This window comes from Pelophylax lessonae, assembly GCF_965119305.1.
Source record: "Pelophylax lessonae genome assembly, chromosome: 4".
NCBI classification, from domain to species: domain Eukaryota; kingdom Metazoa; phylum Chordata; class Amphibia; order Anura; family Ranidae; genus Pelophylax; species Pelophylax lessonae.
In genome coordinates, this window is record NC_138771.1 from 157,193,331 (window position 1) to 157,211,245 (window position 17,915).

Here is a 17,915-nt window from a genome sequence, read left to right on the forward strand (position 1 = left end):
CGTATTAGTGCACTTGTGACAGAGACAATTGAGTACTGTCCGTGATACTTTTTTTATTTGCACTAACATACAATTTTTCAGGACAAGCTTTCGGGGTATGTCCCTTTCATCAAGATCCAAGCAGTACTGATTAACAAAATGTTTAGCGCTACTATATAAAAACAGAAATCTCTAAGTCCTGCTCCAGCTTGACTAGTCATTTAAAACCAGTTAGCAATGCCTCCCTCCATTAGACAAACAATACTTCAATCTACTTTGGAAAGCAATACTTATGCTCAAGAAATCACTTTGTACTATACAGGGACAGAGTGAGACTGATTTACTAAAGGATTTAAGAAACTTCACACAATAAAAGGTTTTCAGATTCACGTCAATAATCCAATTACGCAAAAAGAAAAATCCGGTTTACTTATTTTATCAGCACGAGACTATGTAAGTGAAGTGAATAATCACACAGTTTATTAGGATAGTTTAGTAAATCAGCCACAATCTTTCAGCATAAGCTCCTCTCACCTTTTCTTGGACAAATGATTGGATGGCTGCACTCTCTCTCAATGCAAAAACAGCTTTATTAATGGATACAAAAGTCCATAAAAAACAACGATAGGCAGGGGAAGGACAGAGGTTAACACGTTTCACACAAGATTTGTGCTTTAACAAAACCACAAGAGAATGCAATCTACACACACAGTGATATAGGTGTTCACATTTAGTTGACTGCAGAGGTTACTCTAAGCTCCAAAGTTGTGAAATAAAGGCACATACACACCTCAATATAATAACATCAAATGAATAACTGTACAAAGGTGTCGCTATAGAGCTATAAATAGGTTCTTTTGTTTCATTTTCCTCATGATCTAGGCTAGGGCATGCCAGGTTATGTTTGAGATCACATTAGCGCTACATATATGTGGATGCCTTTGATCATTTTTGCTTTAAATCTGCTCTATATATGTATCCCCACAATGTTGTATAAATGTTTTTAATTGTTTTTTGTCTTGAAATGATTACTATACCTATAGCTCCAGTTTTCAGTTGTTCATTTGATGATGTTGTATTATTGAGGTGTGTATACGCCTTCATTGTACAACTTTGGAGCTTAAGAGTAATGTTTGCAGTCATCTAATTGTGAACATCTGTTTTTCATTTAATTTAATTTTAATTTAATGATTTCACATACATATACATATAGGTGTGTGTATGTGTGTGTAGACTGCATTCTCTTGTGGTTTTGATAAAGCACGAATCTCATGTGAAACAGGTCAACCTCCCTGTCCTTCCACTGCCTATCATTGTTGGCTGTTTTTATGGACTTGTAACCATTAATAAAGCAGTTTCGGCATTGAGTGAGAGTGCAGCCATACGATCAATCGTCCAAAATTGTTTCTGCAGCAGTGGCAGGGCATGTACCTCACTATCCACAGTGCAGTCTGAGTACTATAGCCAGATGTATCACCTGTGATCAGCGGGATTTAGTTTCTTCCTCTTACTCACCTATGGGGAGGTTTATTCTTCTGAGATTATGTCTAGGTAGAGGCACTTTTACAAAGTCATCAGTAATCTCAACAGTGTCAAATTCCATGCCTTTAGCCTTATGAACGGTTCCTAAAATATAGTCTGAAAAAAAGACAGAAAAAGTCGTATTAATCATGCACCATGTGAAACAACCCTAAACCACGAAATCAAAAAACCAACAACTGTAATAAAGCTATCTATATAAAATGATAACGCTTAAGAAATGCCAGTAAACTGTCACACCCAGGAGCTCCCTCCCACGTCTGCCTGATGCAATAGGGAGGTTCCTGTATGCGCAAGTGTCACAGATAAGAGCATCTGTCAGACAGATCTTAGCGAACACGGCTCTGTATCCAAGCACATTTTCTACCTAAGGTCAGGCCTCAGAAATGACTGATTAATGAGTCTTAAAACAAGGAAAACACATTGGGGTTGATTTACTAAAACCGGAGAGTGCAAAATCTGGTGCAGCACTGCTTAGAAACCAATCAGCTTCCAGTTTTTTTTTTTTTTTTTGTCAAAGCGTAGTTGAACAAGCTGAAATTAGAAGCTTATTGGCTACTATGCAGAAATGCATCAGATTTTGCACTGGCCAGTTTCAGTAAATCAACCCCACTGTTAATACATAATCCAGAGTTTTTCAATGAAGGAATAAAAATAACTATATTTATGTATATTCGTTATTTGTCAATGCTCCCTTGTTTTACCATTGACCTTCTGAAGGACTCCTAGTAGTCTATAATTCTGTAAAATTGTTAAAGGAGAAGTATAGCCAAAGCTCGTTTGCCTGCACTTCTCCTATGGATCACAGGAGTGCAATTCGTTTTGTACTCCTGTGACCCGTTTTCAGCAAAGAGCGGGATGAAGTCTGCTCTCTGCTGACGTCACAGAAGTCAGTCCAGGCAAGGCGTGTAGATCGAGAAAAGCAATATGTCAGCAACTAAGCAAAGCAATAGGGGACTTCTATGCAGGTTAACTAATAGACAGAATTAGGTTAACAAAGTATACGTATGGTATGAGTGTTGCAGGTTATGGACTGTTATATACTAGCAGGTGCTGTTGAAGTTCTGGGCTATTGGTTTATAGAGAGGATGCAGACTAAGCAAAGTTAATCAGCAACGTCAAAAGAGGTTGCAGCAGGGGAGAAAAAGGAAAAAGTCCTTGTCCTATGACGCGGGGGAAGCTTCATAACCACAGTAGGGGAAGGGAGGAAAGACGAGAGAAGAAAGGAAAAGAGAAGAAAAGGAGTCCACAAAGTTGACCTGGGTGCCAGCGAGAGGTGTAAAAAGAACAACTTTATATCAGCTACCACGCAAGAAGACAGTGTCATCAAAAGTCAGCGGCAAGCCGTGTGCTACCCAGGGATGCCATATTTTGTCAAATTTGGAGACCTGATCTCTATGGCCGCCATCTTGGCGTGTATCATGGCACAGTTCACGCTGTGTTTTGCCTCAGCTACAAATAAAGAGGGGGGATTTCCATGCTTTTGCTATCGCTTGTTTAGCAGCTGTAAGTATTTGGCCAAGAAGCATGGATTGGGTGCGTGATAAGCAGTCAGGTCTCAGGGTAAGAAGTACCATGGTTGGGTCTGGCTGCACCAATGTTTCAAGAGGCAAGAGAAAAAATATTGTTGCAGAAGGTTTGGACTATTGGGCAAGTTCACCATATCGTTCCACAAAGTTTGGACTGTTGGGCAGCACCCGGTCATTTGAACACTGCTAGAAACATGCTGATCCCCCTCCTCCCCACCATATGTTCAGGCTTACCTTTCCCTCCTAAATGCCTGGGAACTCCATGACAGGTGTTAGGAGAAAAAACAGCCCTTCTGTAATTTGAACCCAGAAATGTGCAGCTTTGAGCTCTTTTGGGTACAGAGTATTGACACCCTGGCTCTGTGGCCAGAGAAGAAGCTGTTAAATCACAGTATATGATATGATTGATTGGAAGCAATAAATACAGAAACACACACACACCACACCAACAGCAGTCTTAAGAAAATGCCAGGAAGAGAAACCAACATGACAGAAACCTCTTGGACCGAGGATATAACCGGAACATCTTGTACAGAGAGTGGATTTGTCCAACACTGTGAAGATGTTACATAGCAAAGACAAGACTGGAGATGTGCTCACTGAACTGTTTCAAAGCTGGATACAGACAGACAATCTCACATTTGTCTGCAGGGAAGACCAACATCGGGATTACTTGGCGCTGCAAATGATAGCAGCAGGGGATAAGGTGGTGCAGTTAAACTATCTACATAGAATTTACTATGCTGCGTACAGATTATATAAAATGGGGAGACTCCAATTCCCAGAATCAGAGATGCCACGCAGATACAGAAGACTTCTTTCATATGGTTTGGAGGTGTCCGAAGGTGCAGGAGTTTTGGAAAGGGGTATGCACATTTATAGAAGAGAAGCTGGCATTTCCGAATATCTGTACCCCAGATAGATGCTTGTTGGGGAATCTGGGACAGGAGGATTTTGTGGCAATCCCAGAAGGTCCTGTTACGATTCCTATTCTTTTATGCAAAAAAGATGATAGTGCTCCGATGGAAGAAACCAGATCCTCCTGGTGTTAGGGGTGTGGGTGGAACTTGTCAATAATGCATTACCACTGTACAAGTTAACATATCTGGCATGAGGGTGTCCAAAAAAATTTGATAAACTGTGGCAGGACTAGGTGGCATCAGTTTCAGGATCTCTTGATGTCGGAGAGGCAAGCTATAATAAGCACACAGAGGGTTGGTGGGTAATGGAGGACGTCTCTCCCGATAAATGATTATTGTAATAGAATGGGCAGTTATTGTTGTGAATTCTTACTCCTACGCTCGCTGTGATTTGTTATCACTCTTTACAAACGATTATTTGTTTCACCAGTGATTCGCAAATGATTTGCATATACTCATGGGTTGGTTGGTTTCATAAATAAAAAAATAAATAAAAAAGGGGAAAATGTTTGTGCGCTGTGGCTAAGGGATTGACTCCTTGTTTCTTGAATTTTTGACACTTGTGATACTATACAACAGTTTGATATGTCCTGTATTTTGTATTTTTCAAGTTTCTTTTGTGTTTTACACTAATAAACTTAATTAAAAAAAAAAAAAAACTTGGCGCTGCAGTTTCACAAACTGCTCCTGGGTTAGGAAGACCTTGGCTAGACAATAAACACTCCAAAGCAAAATAATGGAAGTGCAGAATCCATCCAGTGTCCTCTAAGGTCTGCAACACTATGGACACATTGGAGTACAAGGTCAGTGACACAGGATACCCGGAGACTGATGCAAGAACCTTAGTGAACACTCTCAGAGCCTAACTGAGGACCACAAACTGAGTGGTTGTAGCCCACAGCAAAGCTAACAGTTGATGGCCAAATAGCTTCTATCCGAAGTGTTAATATACAAAGGCGTTGAAAGCTTTAACCCCTTCCCGCTTGCCACATCCAATTAACCGGATCTTAAAGTAGAACTAAACCGTCCTATCCTTTACAGCCAAGGAAGCGGGCTCTGTTTGATTTAAAACTGCCATGGTGCTACATATTTTGACACCAGCCATTTGATGGCTTGACAATTCAGTGGAGAGCACAAGCATTTGTGACAAGTATCACTAACGGCATGCCTTGAATGTATCCTTTCCAGGAAGTCATTAAATCCATGCATTTAGTTCTGCTTTACAGTGTGGGACAGGATGGACTTACCTATCACGTGACCACTGTGATTCGCTGTCACAGCGGTCACATGATTGGAAGCCTGTCCTGGAAGCTCCCGATCATGACTACAGAGAGGGAGCTGCTGGTGCCAGCTTGGTCACTGTGCTGAGTGCCCTCAGAAAACAAACTTTCAGCCCAGAAATCTCAGCTGTCATGATGCAGGCATGTGCGGTGGCTGCACATATGTGGTAAGTGGTCAGCTAGAGTTTAAAGAGATATTAAACTTAAAAGGAAACATTTCTATTGCAGCTTACCAATTATTAGATGCATTATTTTCTTTTTTAGGCTCTCCTTCCCTTATTTTCACCTGGCGATCCAGCCAGTAGGTCTGTTTTTCTAAAGAACATGCTCTCTTGCAATATGTAGTAGTTACAGGGTTAAGACAAACCATTTATCACGAACATGGGTGCTTACACTCATCAGCTTTTATTTATGTAAAATCTTTATCACAACAAGGAAAAAAAAATGTTTGCTGTAACTGATTATATAAAGTGTTAGCTGGAGTCCAGTTGCACATTTGCTAGTGCATCCAAATCTGCTAGTGTATCAAACACTCCATTCCCCCCCCCCCCCCTGGTTAACAATGCTGCTGTCCAAAAGTGCATGTGTCCTTTCATCCACAATGGGGGCACTCTAACACAGGAGGTGTGTTACTGGCCAGATCACCAGGTGAAAATAAAAGCCTAAACAAATAAATGCAGTCACCACACCTAATGACTGGTAAACTGCAGTATGTTACATTTTTTGTTTTTGGTTTATTACCGCTTTAAAGTCCACAATGGGACGAATGCCCCTTTTAGATTTCAGAGCTGTAAACAGCCTTCCATAAAAATTTCTTGAAATCTTATGTAGAAGGCACAAAATAACTCCCTGGGTCAGCAAGCCCAAAATATACTAAAAATAAGTCTATCCAAGAATGCGGAGATACAGACCTTGGCGTTATCAGCATCATACTCTAACCAACTGAGCTAACCGGCTAACAACTCGAGGACAAAGGTTAAATTTTATTTAGCAACATTTGGATGCTACCCGCAGCAACCATTCATAGACTATGCAAGCTTCCCAGTTCTTGAAAATCATCAGAAGTCCCCCAACCAGGATAGGACAGGATTGTATCCAGAAGCCCTTGAGTTCAAGTGAAAGAAGCCTAAAGTTTTGGTTTGGGTATTTGATGAACAGCTAGCAGTTCAAGGTTAACATTCATGCTCTTAAGCCCCGTACACACGTACCGATCGTCGTCATACAAACGTTCGTCTTTTCTCCCCGGGATGTCGATGTCTGTTGAAAAGTGCAAAGACAGCACAAGAATTTTGTCCGCCGACTTCAGCTGACTGCAGAAGTGATGTCATGTAATGGTTAACTTTCCCTGTGTTTTTTCTTTTCTGAGCATGCCCAGTCTTGCAAATCTGCGGTCTGTCGGCTGATTTCTGTACTGACAGGCGAACAATCGTCCGTTCTGGTGTCGGCATACAAAAATTTTTATGTTTGCAAGAAAGACTCTTGTCCGCAGAATGTGCGCAGACAGCTGTCGGAGGCACCATACTAACAAGCGTACAATCGGCAGATCTTTCATCTGCCGACGTTTGTATGACGACGATCGGTACGTGTGTACGGGCCTTCAAAGTGACAGGGCTGTGGTAAATTTATCATCAAGTGAAAGAAGAACTGAAAGTTTGTGAATAGGAATCTGACTTTGAGGAAAGAAAGAACACTTTGAAACTCAGCCAAGTAGGTCAACACTTTTCTGTCCTGCATCAATTTGGTTTAGGTAGGATAAGTTAGCAGTCATACACCATACCCCATCCCTGTTATGCAACACACCACAGAGCAGGGCTTTATGAAAAAAAGAGGCCAGAAAAAAAATACATTGTTTGAAGAAAACAAATAAGAATATATGCCAAATAGTATGTAGGAGATTCCTCAAACACATGGTCAGACGAAACTAAAATATTTTGGCTATCATGGGAAAGCTTATGTATGGCACAAACCCAGCACTTACCTTCAATGGTCATATTTTTTTTCCCCCCAAATATATATATATATATATATACACACAGTTGTGCAAAAAAGTATTTAGTCAGCCACCAATTGTGCAAGTTCTCCCACTTAAAAAGATAAGAGGCCTGGAATTTTCATCATAGGTATACTTCAACTATGAGAGATACAATGAGAAAAAAAAAATCCAGAAAATCACATTGTCTGATTTTTTTAAACAATTTATTTGCAAGTTATGGTGGAAAATAAGTATTTGGGCAATAACAAAAGTTCATCCCAATACTTTGTTATATACCCTTTATTGGCAATGACAGAGGCCAAACGTTTTCTGTAAGTCTTCACAAGGTTTTCACACCATGTTGCTGGTATTTTGGCCCATTCCTCCATGCAGATTTCCTCTAGAGCAGTGATATTTTGGGGCTGTCGCTGGGCAACACTGACTTTCAACTGCCTCCAAAGGTTTTCTATGGGGTTGAGATCTGGAGACTGGCTAGGCCACTCCAGGACCTTGAAATGCTTCTTACGAAGCCACTCCTTCGTTACCCAGGCTTTGTGTTTGGGATCATTGTCATGCTGAAAGACCCAGCCATGTTTCATCTTCAATGCCCTTGCTCATGGAAGGAGGTTTTCACTCAAAATCTCACGATATATGGCCCAATTCATTCTTTCCTTTGCACGGATCAGTCGTCCTGGTACCTTTGCAGAAAAAAAGGCCCAAAGCATAATGTTTCCACCCCCATATTTCACAGTAGGTATGGTGTTCTTTGGATGCAACTCAGCATTATTTCTCCTCCAAACACGACGAGTTTAGTTTTTACCAAAAAGTTCTACTTTAGTTTCATCTGACCATATGACATTCTCCTAATTCTCTTCTGGATCATCCAAATGCTCTCTATCAAACCTCAGACGGGCCCGGACATGTACTGACTTAAGCAGGGGGACACATCTGGCACTGCAGGATTTGAGTCCCTGGTGGCGTAGTGTGTTACTGATGGTAGCCTTTGTTACTTTGGTCCTAGCTCTCTGCAGGTCATTCACTAGGTCCCCCGTGTGGTTCTGGGACTTTTGCTCACCGTTCTTGTGATCATTTTGACCCCACGGGGTGAGATCTTGCGTGGAGCCCCAGATCAATGGAGATTATCAGTGGTCTTGTATGTCTTCCATTTTCTAATAATAATTGCTTCCACAGTTGATTTCTTCACACCAAGCTGCTTGCCTATTGCAGATTCAGTCTTCCCAGCCTGGTGCAGGTCTACAATTTTGTTTCTGGTGTTCTTTGACAGCTCTTTGGTCTTGCCCATAGTGGAGTTTGGAGTGTGACTTTTTGAGGTTGTGGACAGTTATCTTTTATACTGATAACAAGTTCAAACAGGTGCCATTAATACAGGTAACAAGTGGAAGACAGAGGAGCCTCTTAAAAGAAGAAGTTACAGGTCTGTGAGAGCCAGAAATCTTGCTTGTTTGTAGGTGACCAAATACTTATTTTACCAAGGAATTTACCAATTAATTAATTAGAAATCCTACAATGTGATTTCCTGGATTCTTTTCCCCCCATTCTGTCTCTCATAGTTGAAGTGTACTTATGATGAAAAATACAGGCCTCTCTCTCATCTTTTTAAGTGGGAGAACTTGCACAGTTGGTGGCCGACCAAATACTTTTTTTGCCCAACTGTATATATATATATATATATATATATATAATTAGGGCTGCTGAATATAATCGAAAGATCGATGCATCGCGATTCGACCCTTTGCGATTCTGCATCGATGTGGGTTGCCGGCATAATCGATTAGGAAATTAAGTCATCAGCCGCGGCCACGCCCTATCGCGCAAGGGAGAAGAAGTCACAAGATCGGCAGCTGATTGGTGGGTTAGTGGCGGGAGCTTAATAAAAAGGCTCCGCCCCTCAGCCTCCATCTCTTTGACCCGGGCCGAGGCGCAGCAAGACATCCCCCGCGTGTATCGGCGTCCCACCTGCGGCCTTGCAGCCAAGAAGCCAGCCAAGCCAGAAGCCAGTCGAGTCCACACTCCACACACAGGAGCGAGGAGCCCCAAGTGTGTCCCCATCGCAGCCAGCCAGCGCTGCCAGCCTCACCGTAGCCGACCGTCCCAGGCCCAGCCGCCACGCCACTGCCAGTGACGCCAGCCGCCCGCCACAGAGCAGCACAGCACCTGTCCTCCTCTGCAATGTAGTGCACAACAACCCACACAGTCACACAGCAGCAGGTATGTATTCCGAACAAATAATTGTATAATCATTCATGGGGGTCTCGTCTGTATCTCTGGGGATGTCTGTGATGGGGGGGCCTGGGACAGGGGACGGTCGGTCGGGGCCCGGGGGTACTGTTCTGCTGTGTAAGTCTGGCAGCCAGGGGGGCTCTCTCTGAGTGTCAGTGGGGGGGGGGGCCTGGGGGTCTCTGTCAGTGTCAGCTGTGGGGGTCTGGGCAAGGGGGGGACTCACTCAGTGTTTGTCACTCAGTGCTGTGGGGGATTGGGGAAGGTGTGGGACAGTGGGACATCCAGGTCTCTGTCAGTGTGTCCGTCCGGCTGTCAGCTCAGCTGTGGGGGAGGGGGGTCTCTGTCACTGTCACAGACAGCTGTGGGGTAAGGGGGGGCCCTGGGGGTTTTGGCTCAGTGCATGCATAAGAGGGAGTCTGACAGACAGACAGACAAGCAGACAGTCATATTTTATGAAAGATGTTGCTTGGTTGACTTGTTGCGGCTTAGTTTACAAGTGGTATTTTATTTTTTTTAAACACTGACAGAGTTTGGCAACTTACATCATCCGTCTCCGTCACATACGTGGTAGTATGGTAATGGCAGAAGGAGAAAAAGATCGAGAGATAAAAAATGCACCTAGCGTTTTAAGAGCAAACATCTGGGCACATTTCGGATTTTACGAACACACAGGGAAGCGTGAGTTGGACAAGACACACGCCGTATGTAAAGCCTGTCACACAAAAATTAAATACCTAGGGAATACTACGAACTTGAGAAACCATGTTAGCCGTTTTCACTCTGAGTTAGTAACTCTTGTCACCACCAGCAGTGCCACCACTGCCAAGGAAAGACTGCTAGACCCAGATCAGCCAAGAATTGATGCCATACTGTCAACTTATCCGCCCAACTCAGAAAAAGGGAAGAAACTAACCAAAGCTGTGGCAGCTTTCATCGCCAAGGACCTACGACCTTACTCAGTTGTGGACAACGCCGGGTTTCGCTACCTTGTGAAGACGCTAGAGCCACGTTATAAGATCCCATCACGCAGTCACTTTACAGAAAACGTTATACCTGCACTCTAGCACGACACCAAAGCTCAGGTACTTGCGTCAATGAACCAAGCCAGTCGAGTCGCAATAACGTGTGATTCATGGACTTCAGTCACAACGGAGTCCTATGTTACAATAACAGCACATTACGTTACTAAGGACAGGCAGGTCTTGTCACATGTGTTGCAAACCAGAGCCATTTATGAGTCTCACACAGGTGCTCATCTGGCAGAGCTACTGTCTCATGTCGTGGAAGAATGGCAGCTGTCTGAGAAATCTGTAGTGCTTGTGACCGACAACGCGGCGAACATGATAGTTGCAGCTCAAGTTGGTAAATTTCCTCATGTGAAATGTTTTGCCCATACACTCAATCTTGCTTGTCAGCGGGCACTGAAAGGGGCCACGCTCTCCAGGCTTCTCGCCAGAGTGCGACGAATATCCACATTCTTCCATCGCAGCACTAGAGCAAGCCACTGTCTAAAAGAGAAACAGAAATGTCTGGGCCTGAAGAATCATAAGCTAATAACTGATGTGCCAACAAGATGGAACAGCGCATATGACATGGTCGAGAGGTTCTTAGAACAACAACCTGCAGTTTGTGCAACCTTGTTGTCTCCAGAAGTCAGAAAAGGAGAGTCTGATCTCTGCCTTCTCAATGAAACAGATGTGTCAAATGCAGAGGACGCTGTGAGTGCATTAAAGCCAATGAAGGATGCAACCTTGCTGATGTCAGAAGAGCGCAACCCAACAGTGTCTCTCATTGCCCCTCTAAATGTACAACTGCTCCAGAGCATGACAGACACCATGGGAGACACAGCCATGACCCATGAGATCAAGAATGCCATCAAAACAGATCTCCTGAAGAGGTACAGCAGTGAGGCAGAGAAGATCCTTCATACAGCCTCTGCACTGGATCCTCGCTTTAAAGGACTGCCTTTTATTCTCACAGAGGAGGAGAGATCGGAGATATACAGAGGAGTGCCTGAGGAGGCTGCATCTTTGGAGGTAATTAGAATTTCATCATGTTTCCTCCCAGACAGCTAGAAGCTCAGCTACATTGTGTTGTGTAATAACATGCCCTGATTCACTGATGCGGTGTGGGAAGTGGAACTGTATGGTATGGATTACCGTGCAGTTTCCCACACCTCATCAATGAATCACACTCTTAGTCAGTTCAGCTCTTCTTATACTATTATCTTTTGTTCAAACACACAGATTACATCTAATAGAAGGACAAATGTGGATGAAGTGCCTAGGGAAAAAGCAACTGTGGAAGAAGAAGAAACACCCATTGAGGACAGCCATTCTCCTCCCAAAAAAAAGGCCACAACATCGCTGCTCATGACTTTGCTGGGGCAGTCTTTCACTGATGGTGCAATAGAACCTAAGACCCCCTATGCCAAGGCAGAAGACGAAATGGAAAAATATTGTAAAGCCCCACCTCTGCCTCTCACTGAGGACCCTTTGAAATGGTGGCGTGAGCATGAGGTCATATTCCCCCTCCTCTCTCAGCTGTCAAAGCAATACTTGTGTATCCCAGGTACAAGTGTATCTGCAGAGCGGGTTTTCTCTACTGCAGGAGATGTTATAACAGCGAAAAGAAGCAGTCTGAAACCTGAGCATGTGGATCATCTAGTGTTCTTACAGAAAAACCTACATGTTCCCAAATGCTAAGCACTGAAATAATTACTAATTCATGTTTTTAATGAATTAGTAATTACTAATTCAGTCTGCCGCCAGTCACCAGTCAGTCACACCACCAGTCTTGTTTTATAGCTTTATAGCACTGATGGTTTGTTTTTGAAGATTGTCCTGTCCAATGTGTCCATTTCCAATCCATAATCCGTTCCGTTGCTTCACACTAAAAGTGTCTAGGCAAGGCAAGTAGGCAGGGGTTCATTTAACCCTCAACCAAATAAATAATATTAAAGTGTATTTTCTTCTAGACAACTGACTGACACCAAGCCAGCCACGGTGCAGCATTATAGGAAGGAAAATCATTGAGAGAAATAACTTGTACATTTGAAGCTTAACCTCGAGTAAATCTTATCTTATTGGATCACAAATAAATACACCAATTGTGGATTCTTGTGTAATATACTATATTTGTGAGTTTGTGAATGTGACCCCCATAGGATTTCCTCAAGGTTGAGCTTCAGTTTACAATTTATTTTCTCAAGGATTTTCCTTCCTCTAATGGTGGCTTGTTGGCTTCAGTTACAGATGTAATCAACATGGTAGAGTGCTGCTCAGTGCAGTGCAGGTAAAGTTATCGTTCTGTAACGTGACTGACTGACTGTCGTGACAACTCAAGAGCTTATAACGCAGCTCTAGCATTAACTCAACACACACACACACACAGTGTACAGGAAAGGACATCCTTGAAAGATTAAATCAATCATACATTGAAGCGTAAAACCTTGATTAAATCTTTACTGGATCACAAATACACACAAACCTGACCTAACCTATATGCCTTGAGTTGTACCAGTGTGCCAATGCCAAACCTTTCTTCAGTTCTCATGATTCTGATGCAGACTGTTGTGTGTTTTTTTGTGATACCATGAAGATTTACTCAAGGTTTAAGCTTCAGTTGGTGATTTACTCTGTCAAGGGTTTTCCTTCCTCTAATGGTGGCTTTGGCTTGGCTTCAGTTGGGTTTAATCGTGGTAGAGACAGAGACTGTCTGCAGGACAGGTAACGTTTTCTGTAAAGTAAGTGACATAAAAGTGACATAAGTGAATTGATAAGCTTAAAGCTTATATTTGTAACTCCCCTCTAGCAGCCATCAACTCACTTGAGTTGACTTGCAGTTGCAGAGGGAAACAAACATCACGGTGAACATGGAAGTTATGCAGCAGTGCACTATTGCCAGGTTCACCCCTGATGTTTGCTACTAGTCAGGAAGTGCTCTGTTTTTTGTAGAGGACAGGTTATGGCACACCTGGAATTTATTGCAATGCATATGCCATAATCACATAAAAGGATTTATATATAATGTTTTGTGGGAATTTGCGATGACCATTTTCACAAGAATATTAGCTTGGCTGGCTGGCTTCTTCTATCTTGGCTTGCCTTTAAAGTACAACTATAGGCAAAACTTTATCCAAAATCAAAAAAGTTTTGCCTTTAGTTGTACTTTAAATGGTGGTAGACCTGCTGGCTTATATTAATATTTTCTTTTATGAAGCAGTAAACTGCACTACTACAGTTTTTTACTAATTTTACTGTTACTTCTAGTAAAATACTAGTGCTGTTGTCTGTCTCTGCTATGCTGTTTGCATTTTCAGACCTTCCTATATGTTTGCAGTGCAAGTGCACTAAAGTATGCAGGGCTTGCAGGCCATGACAGGGTCCAGGAAAGTGTCCTTTGAAGCAAATGAAAATAAAAAGGATTCTTTTATTTGTGACTGCTTGATTGTTTGTTTTTTTTGATAAAGTTTTGAAAACCATTGGGCTGGGCATGGGCATTGGGCAGTAATCGTGATGCATCGCGGAATCGAATCGTATCGAATCGCGACCCTAATAATCGTAATCGCATCGAATCGTGAGGTAAGTGAAGATGCGCAGCCCTAATATATATATATATATATATATATATATATATATATATATGAGTACAGACCAAAAGTTTGGACACACCTTCTCATTCAAAGAGTTTTCTTTATTTTCATGACTATGAAAATTGTAGAGTCACACTTCAAGAGGTAGTCACACGAAATGGTCTTCCAACAGTCTTGAAAGAGTTCCCAGAGATGGTTAGCACTTGTTGGACCTTTTGCCTTCACTCTGCGGTCCAGCTCACCCCAAACCATCTCGATTGGGTTAAGGTCCGGTGACTGTGGAAGCCAGGTCATCTGGCGCAGCACCCTATCACTCTCCTTCGTGGTCAAATAGCCCTTACACAGCCTGGAGGTGTGTTTGGGGTCATTGTCCTGTTGAAAAATAAATGATGGTCCAACTAAACGCAAACCGGATGAAATAGCATGCCGCTGCAAGATGCTGTGGTAGCCTTCAATTTTAAATAAATCCCTTACAGTGTCACCAGCACCCCCATACCGTCACACCTCCTCCATGCTTCACGGTGGGAACCAGGCATGTAGAGTCCATCCGTTCACCATTTCTGTGTCGCACAAAGATATGGTGGTCGGAAGCGAAGATCTCAAATTTGGACTCATCAGACCAAAGCACAGATTTCCACTGGTCTAATGTCCATTCCTTGTGTTCTTTAGCCCAAACAAGTCTCTTCTGCTTGTTGCCTTTCTTTAGCAGTGGTTTCCTAGCAGATATTCTACCATGAAGGCCTGATTCACACAGTCTCCTCTTAACAGTTGTTCTAGAGATGTGTCTGCTGCTAGAACTCTGTGTGCCATTGACGTGGTCTCTAATCTGAGCTACTGTTAACCTGCGATTTCTGAGGCTGGTGACCCGGATGAACTTATCCTCCGCAGCAGAGGTGACTCTTGGTCTTCCTTTCCTGGGGCGGTCCGCATGTGAGCCAGTTTCTTTATAGCGCTTGATGGTTTTTGTGACTGCACTTGGGGACACTTTCAGAGTTTTCCCAATTTTTTGGACTGACTGACCTTAATTTCTTAAAGTAATGATGGCCACTCGTTTTCCTATACTTAGCTGCTTTTTTCTTGCCACAATACAAATTATAACAGTCTATTCAGTAGGACTATCAGCGGTGTATCCACCTGACTTCTGCACAACACAACGGATGGTCCCAACCCCACTTATAAGGCAAGAAATCACACTTATTAAACCTGACAGAGCACACCTGTGAAGTGAAAACCATTTCAGGTGACTTCCTCTGGAAGTGTGACTCTACAATTTTCATAGTCATGAAAATAAAGAAAACTCTTTGAATGAGAAGGTGTGTCCAAACTTTTGGTCTGTACTGTATATATATATATATATATATATATATATATATATATATATTGCCGCTATACAAATCCTGTATCATATATATATATATATATATATATATATATATATATATATATATATATATATATATATATATCAGTGAGGGTGAACAACAAACAACTGTCGCTTAGTGCATAGCAATCAGGCCATCCCATAGGCCATATATAAAGAGAAAAGTCCAAAGGGATCGCTGCACATAACATTTATTGGAAAATCCAATCAAACAGACATAGTACAAAAGTCCGTCAGAACATGTTCATAATTACAGTTTCGGGCTTGTCCGATAGCGCCCTTCCTCAGATCAGAATATATCTGTTCACAAAATCTATACTCATGCAAAGCCGATAATCGGAGGACCGATATCAACATTTCCCAATATATTGTTATCGACCCCCGCAACTGGCCGATATTACCAATATTTTCATGACGTCATTCTGCCTTCTTAGGCTGCCTCCCTCGCCTTGGACAGCCTCGTCTGGATTCAGGACTAGTCTCGTGGGAGTGTATCACATCCATACACCCACCCACAGCAGCCTGGTGCCAGCCAGCCACCCACACCCACAGGCCATGTACCAACGAGCCAGCCAGCCACAGGCACTGTACCAGCCAGCCACCCACAGCCCCTGTACCAGCCACCCACAGGCCCTGTACAGCCACCCAACACCACAGGTTGCCAGCCAGCCACCCACCACCACATGGTGCCAGCCACCCATCCCCTCAGGGTGCCAGCCACCCACCACCACAGGCTGCCTGCCAGCCAGCCAGCACAGGGTGCCAGCCAGCCAGCCACCCACCACAGGGTGCCAGATAGCCAGCCAGCCACCCACCACAGGGTGCCAGCAAGCCAGCCAACCACCACAGGGTGCCAGCCAGCCAGCCACCCACCCACCACAGGGTGCAGCCAGCCACCCACCCACCACAGGGTGAAGCCAGCCACCCATCCACCACAGGGTGCCAGCAAGCCAGCCACCCATCCACCACAGGGTGCCAGACAGCCAGCCACCCACCACAGGGTGCCAGACAGCCAGCCAGCCCTCCACCACAGGGTGCCTGACAGCCAGCCATTAAGCATTAAAACAAAAATAAACATGTTTAGTACCAGATTTGTGTCAAAAATTGTCTTTATTTTTCAAAACTGTAAATGTACAAAATATTGTCCGATACCGATACGTTGTGACCAAAGTATCGGTATTGGCCCTGAAAAAACTATATCGGTTTATCCCGAATATATATATATATACATACATACAAACACACAGTATCTCACAAAAGTGAGTACACCCTTTACATTTTTGTAAATGTTTTATTGTATCTTCATGTGACAACACTGAAGAAATGAAACGTTGCTACAATGTCAAGTAGTGAGTGTACAACTTGTATAACAGTGTATATTTGCTGTCCCCTCAAAATAACAACGCGCAGCCATTAACTTCTAAACCGCTGGCAACAAAAGTGAGTAAACCCCTAAGTGAACAAATAAGGCCCTATAACAGAACCGCAATCCACACTGTGCTTGTGGACTTCCACCAGTATATGGCTTCCTACAGTCTCAAACATATATATGGATTTTCCCAGCCTCCCTACATACAAAGCTAGCCGACAGCTTAGCTTGTACTGGAATCTCTCTTTATAGAAAATTCACACTGAATTTATATACAGCATGGACCTCCCCCTCCTGATCAGATTACCACACACAGGTCAGGGGTTGCCTGATTACATTATCATATGCAGAAGAAGTTGTATACAGAAATATAATTAACATATCTGAAGAACAACCAACACAAAAACAGTATACTATTTCCACTCAGCATCTAACAGATGACAGAGATTCAATCAACCTGAGCCAATTAACTAGCAGACTTTCCGTCCACGAGCTCCTGAAATACAATACACAATATCTCAATACTAAAACAATAGGGAAAGCCTGTCTCTGACATTGACGGACATGGAACAGAAGCCAATGTGATTAGCTCTTTCAATGACCATGTTCATAATCAAACAGGAATAGTCCTCACATATTTCTTGAGAGAGATTGTTGATAAATATTGCTCTCCCATTTGAACTTATCCAAACCATAAAATATCTCTCTTTCACTCCCAGTGACAGTGAGTACTAGTGGTGCACCGAAATTTCAGCCGAAAACGGGACAAATATGCCGAAAATTAATACAAAAAGCATGATTGCGCAAGACTCCTCTAGGTGGTGCCGTCCATCCACATGTAGGGACAAAACCGAAGTAAGCCATCCATCACAGGAGGAGAGGTGCCGGCTGTCTCCTGTGATAGTCCAGGTCCCAAGCGGAGCAGTGATGCGGAAGTGAAGCTGAAAGAATACGGCAGCGTCACCCGGAAGCCTAGTTTCTGAGCATGCGCCAAGTCCCAAAGGGACACACACGCTCTTTCCTCAGGTTCCGGGTCACGCGGCCATATTCTTTCTTCTTCACTTCCGCATCACAGCTCCGCTTGGGACCCGGACTATCACAGGAGACAGCC

The 17,915-nt window shown here is 43.2% G+C and overlaps 1 protein-coding gene across 1 annotated transcript in view; it reads right to left on the minus strand.

Moving 5' to 3' along the window:
- The window catches only part of FBH1 (F-box DNA helicase 1), a 154,659-nt gene that overhangs the window by 10,381 nt on the left and 126,363 nt on the right, over positions 1-17,915 (minus strand). Inside the window, exon 18 of the mRNA XM_082253201.1 lies at positions 1,495-1,617. Within this exon, the coding sequence (XP_082109327.1) occupies positions 1,495-1,617 (123 nt within the window). The remainder of the gene's footprint in view (positions 1-1,494; positions 1,618-17,915) is intronic.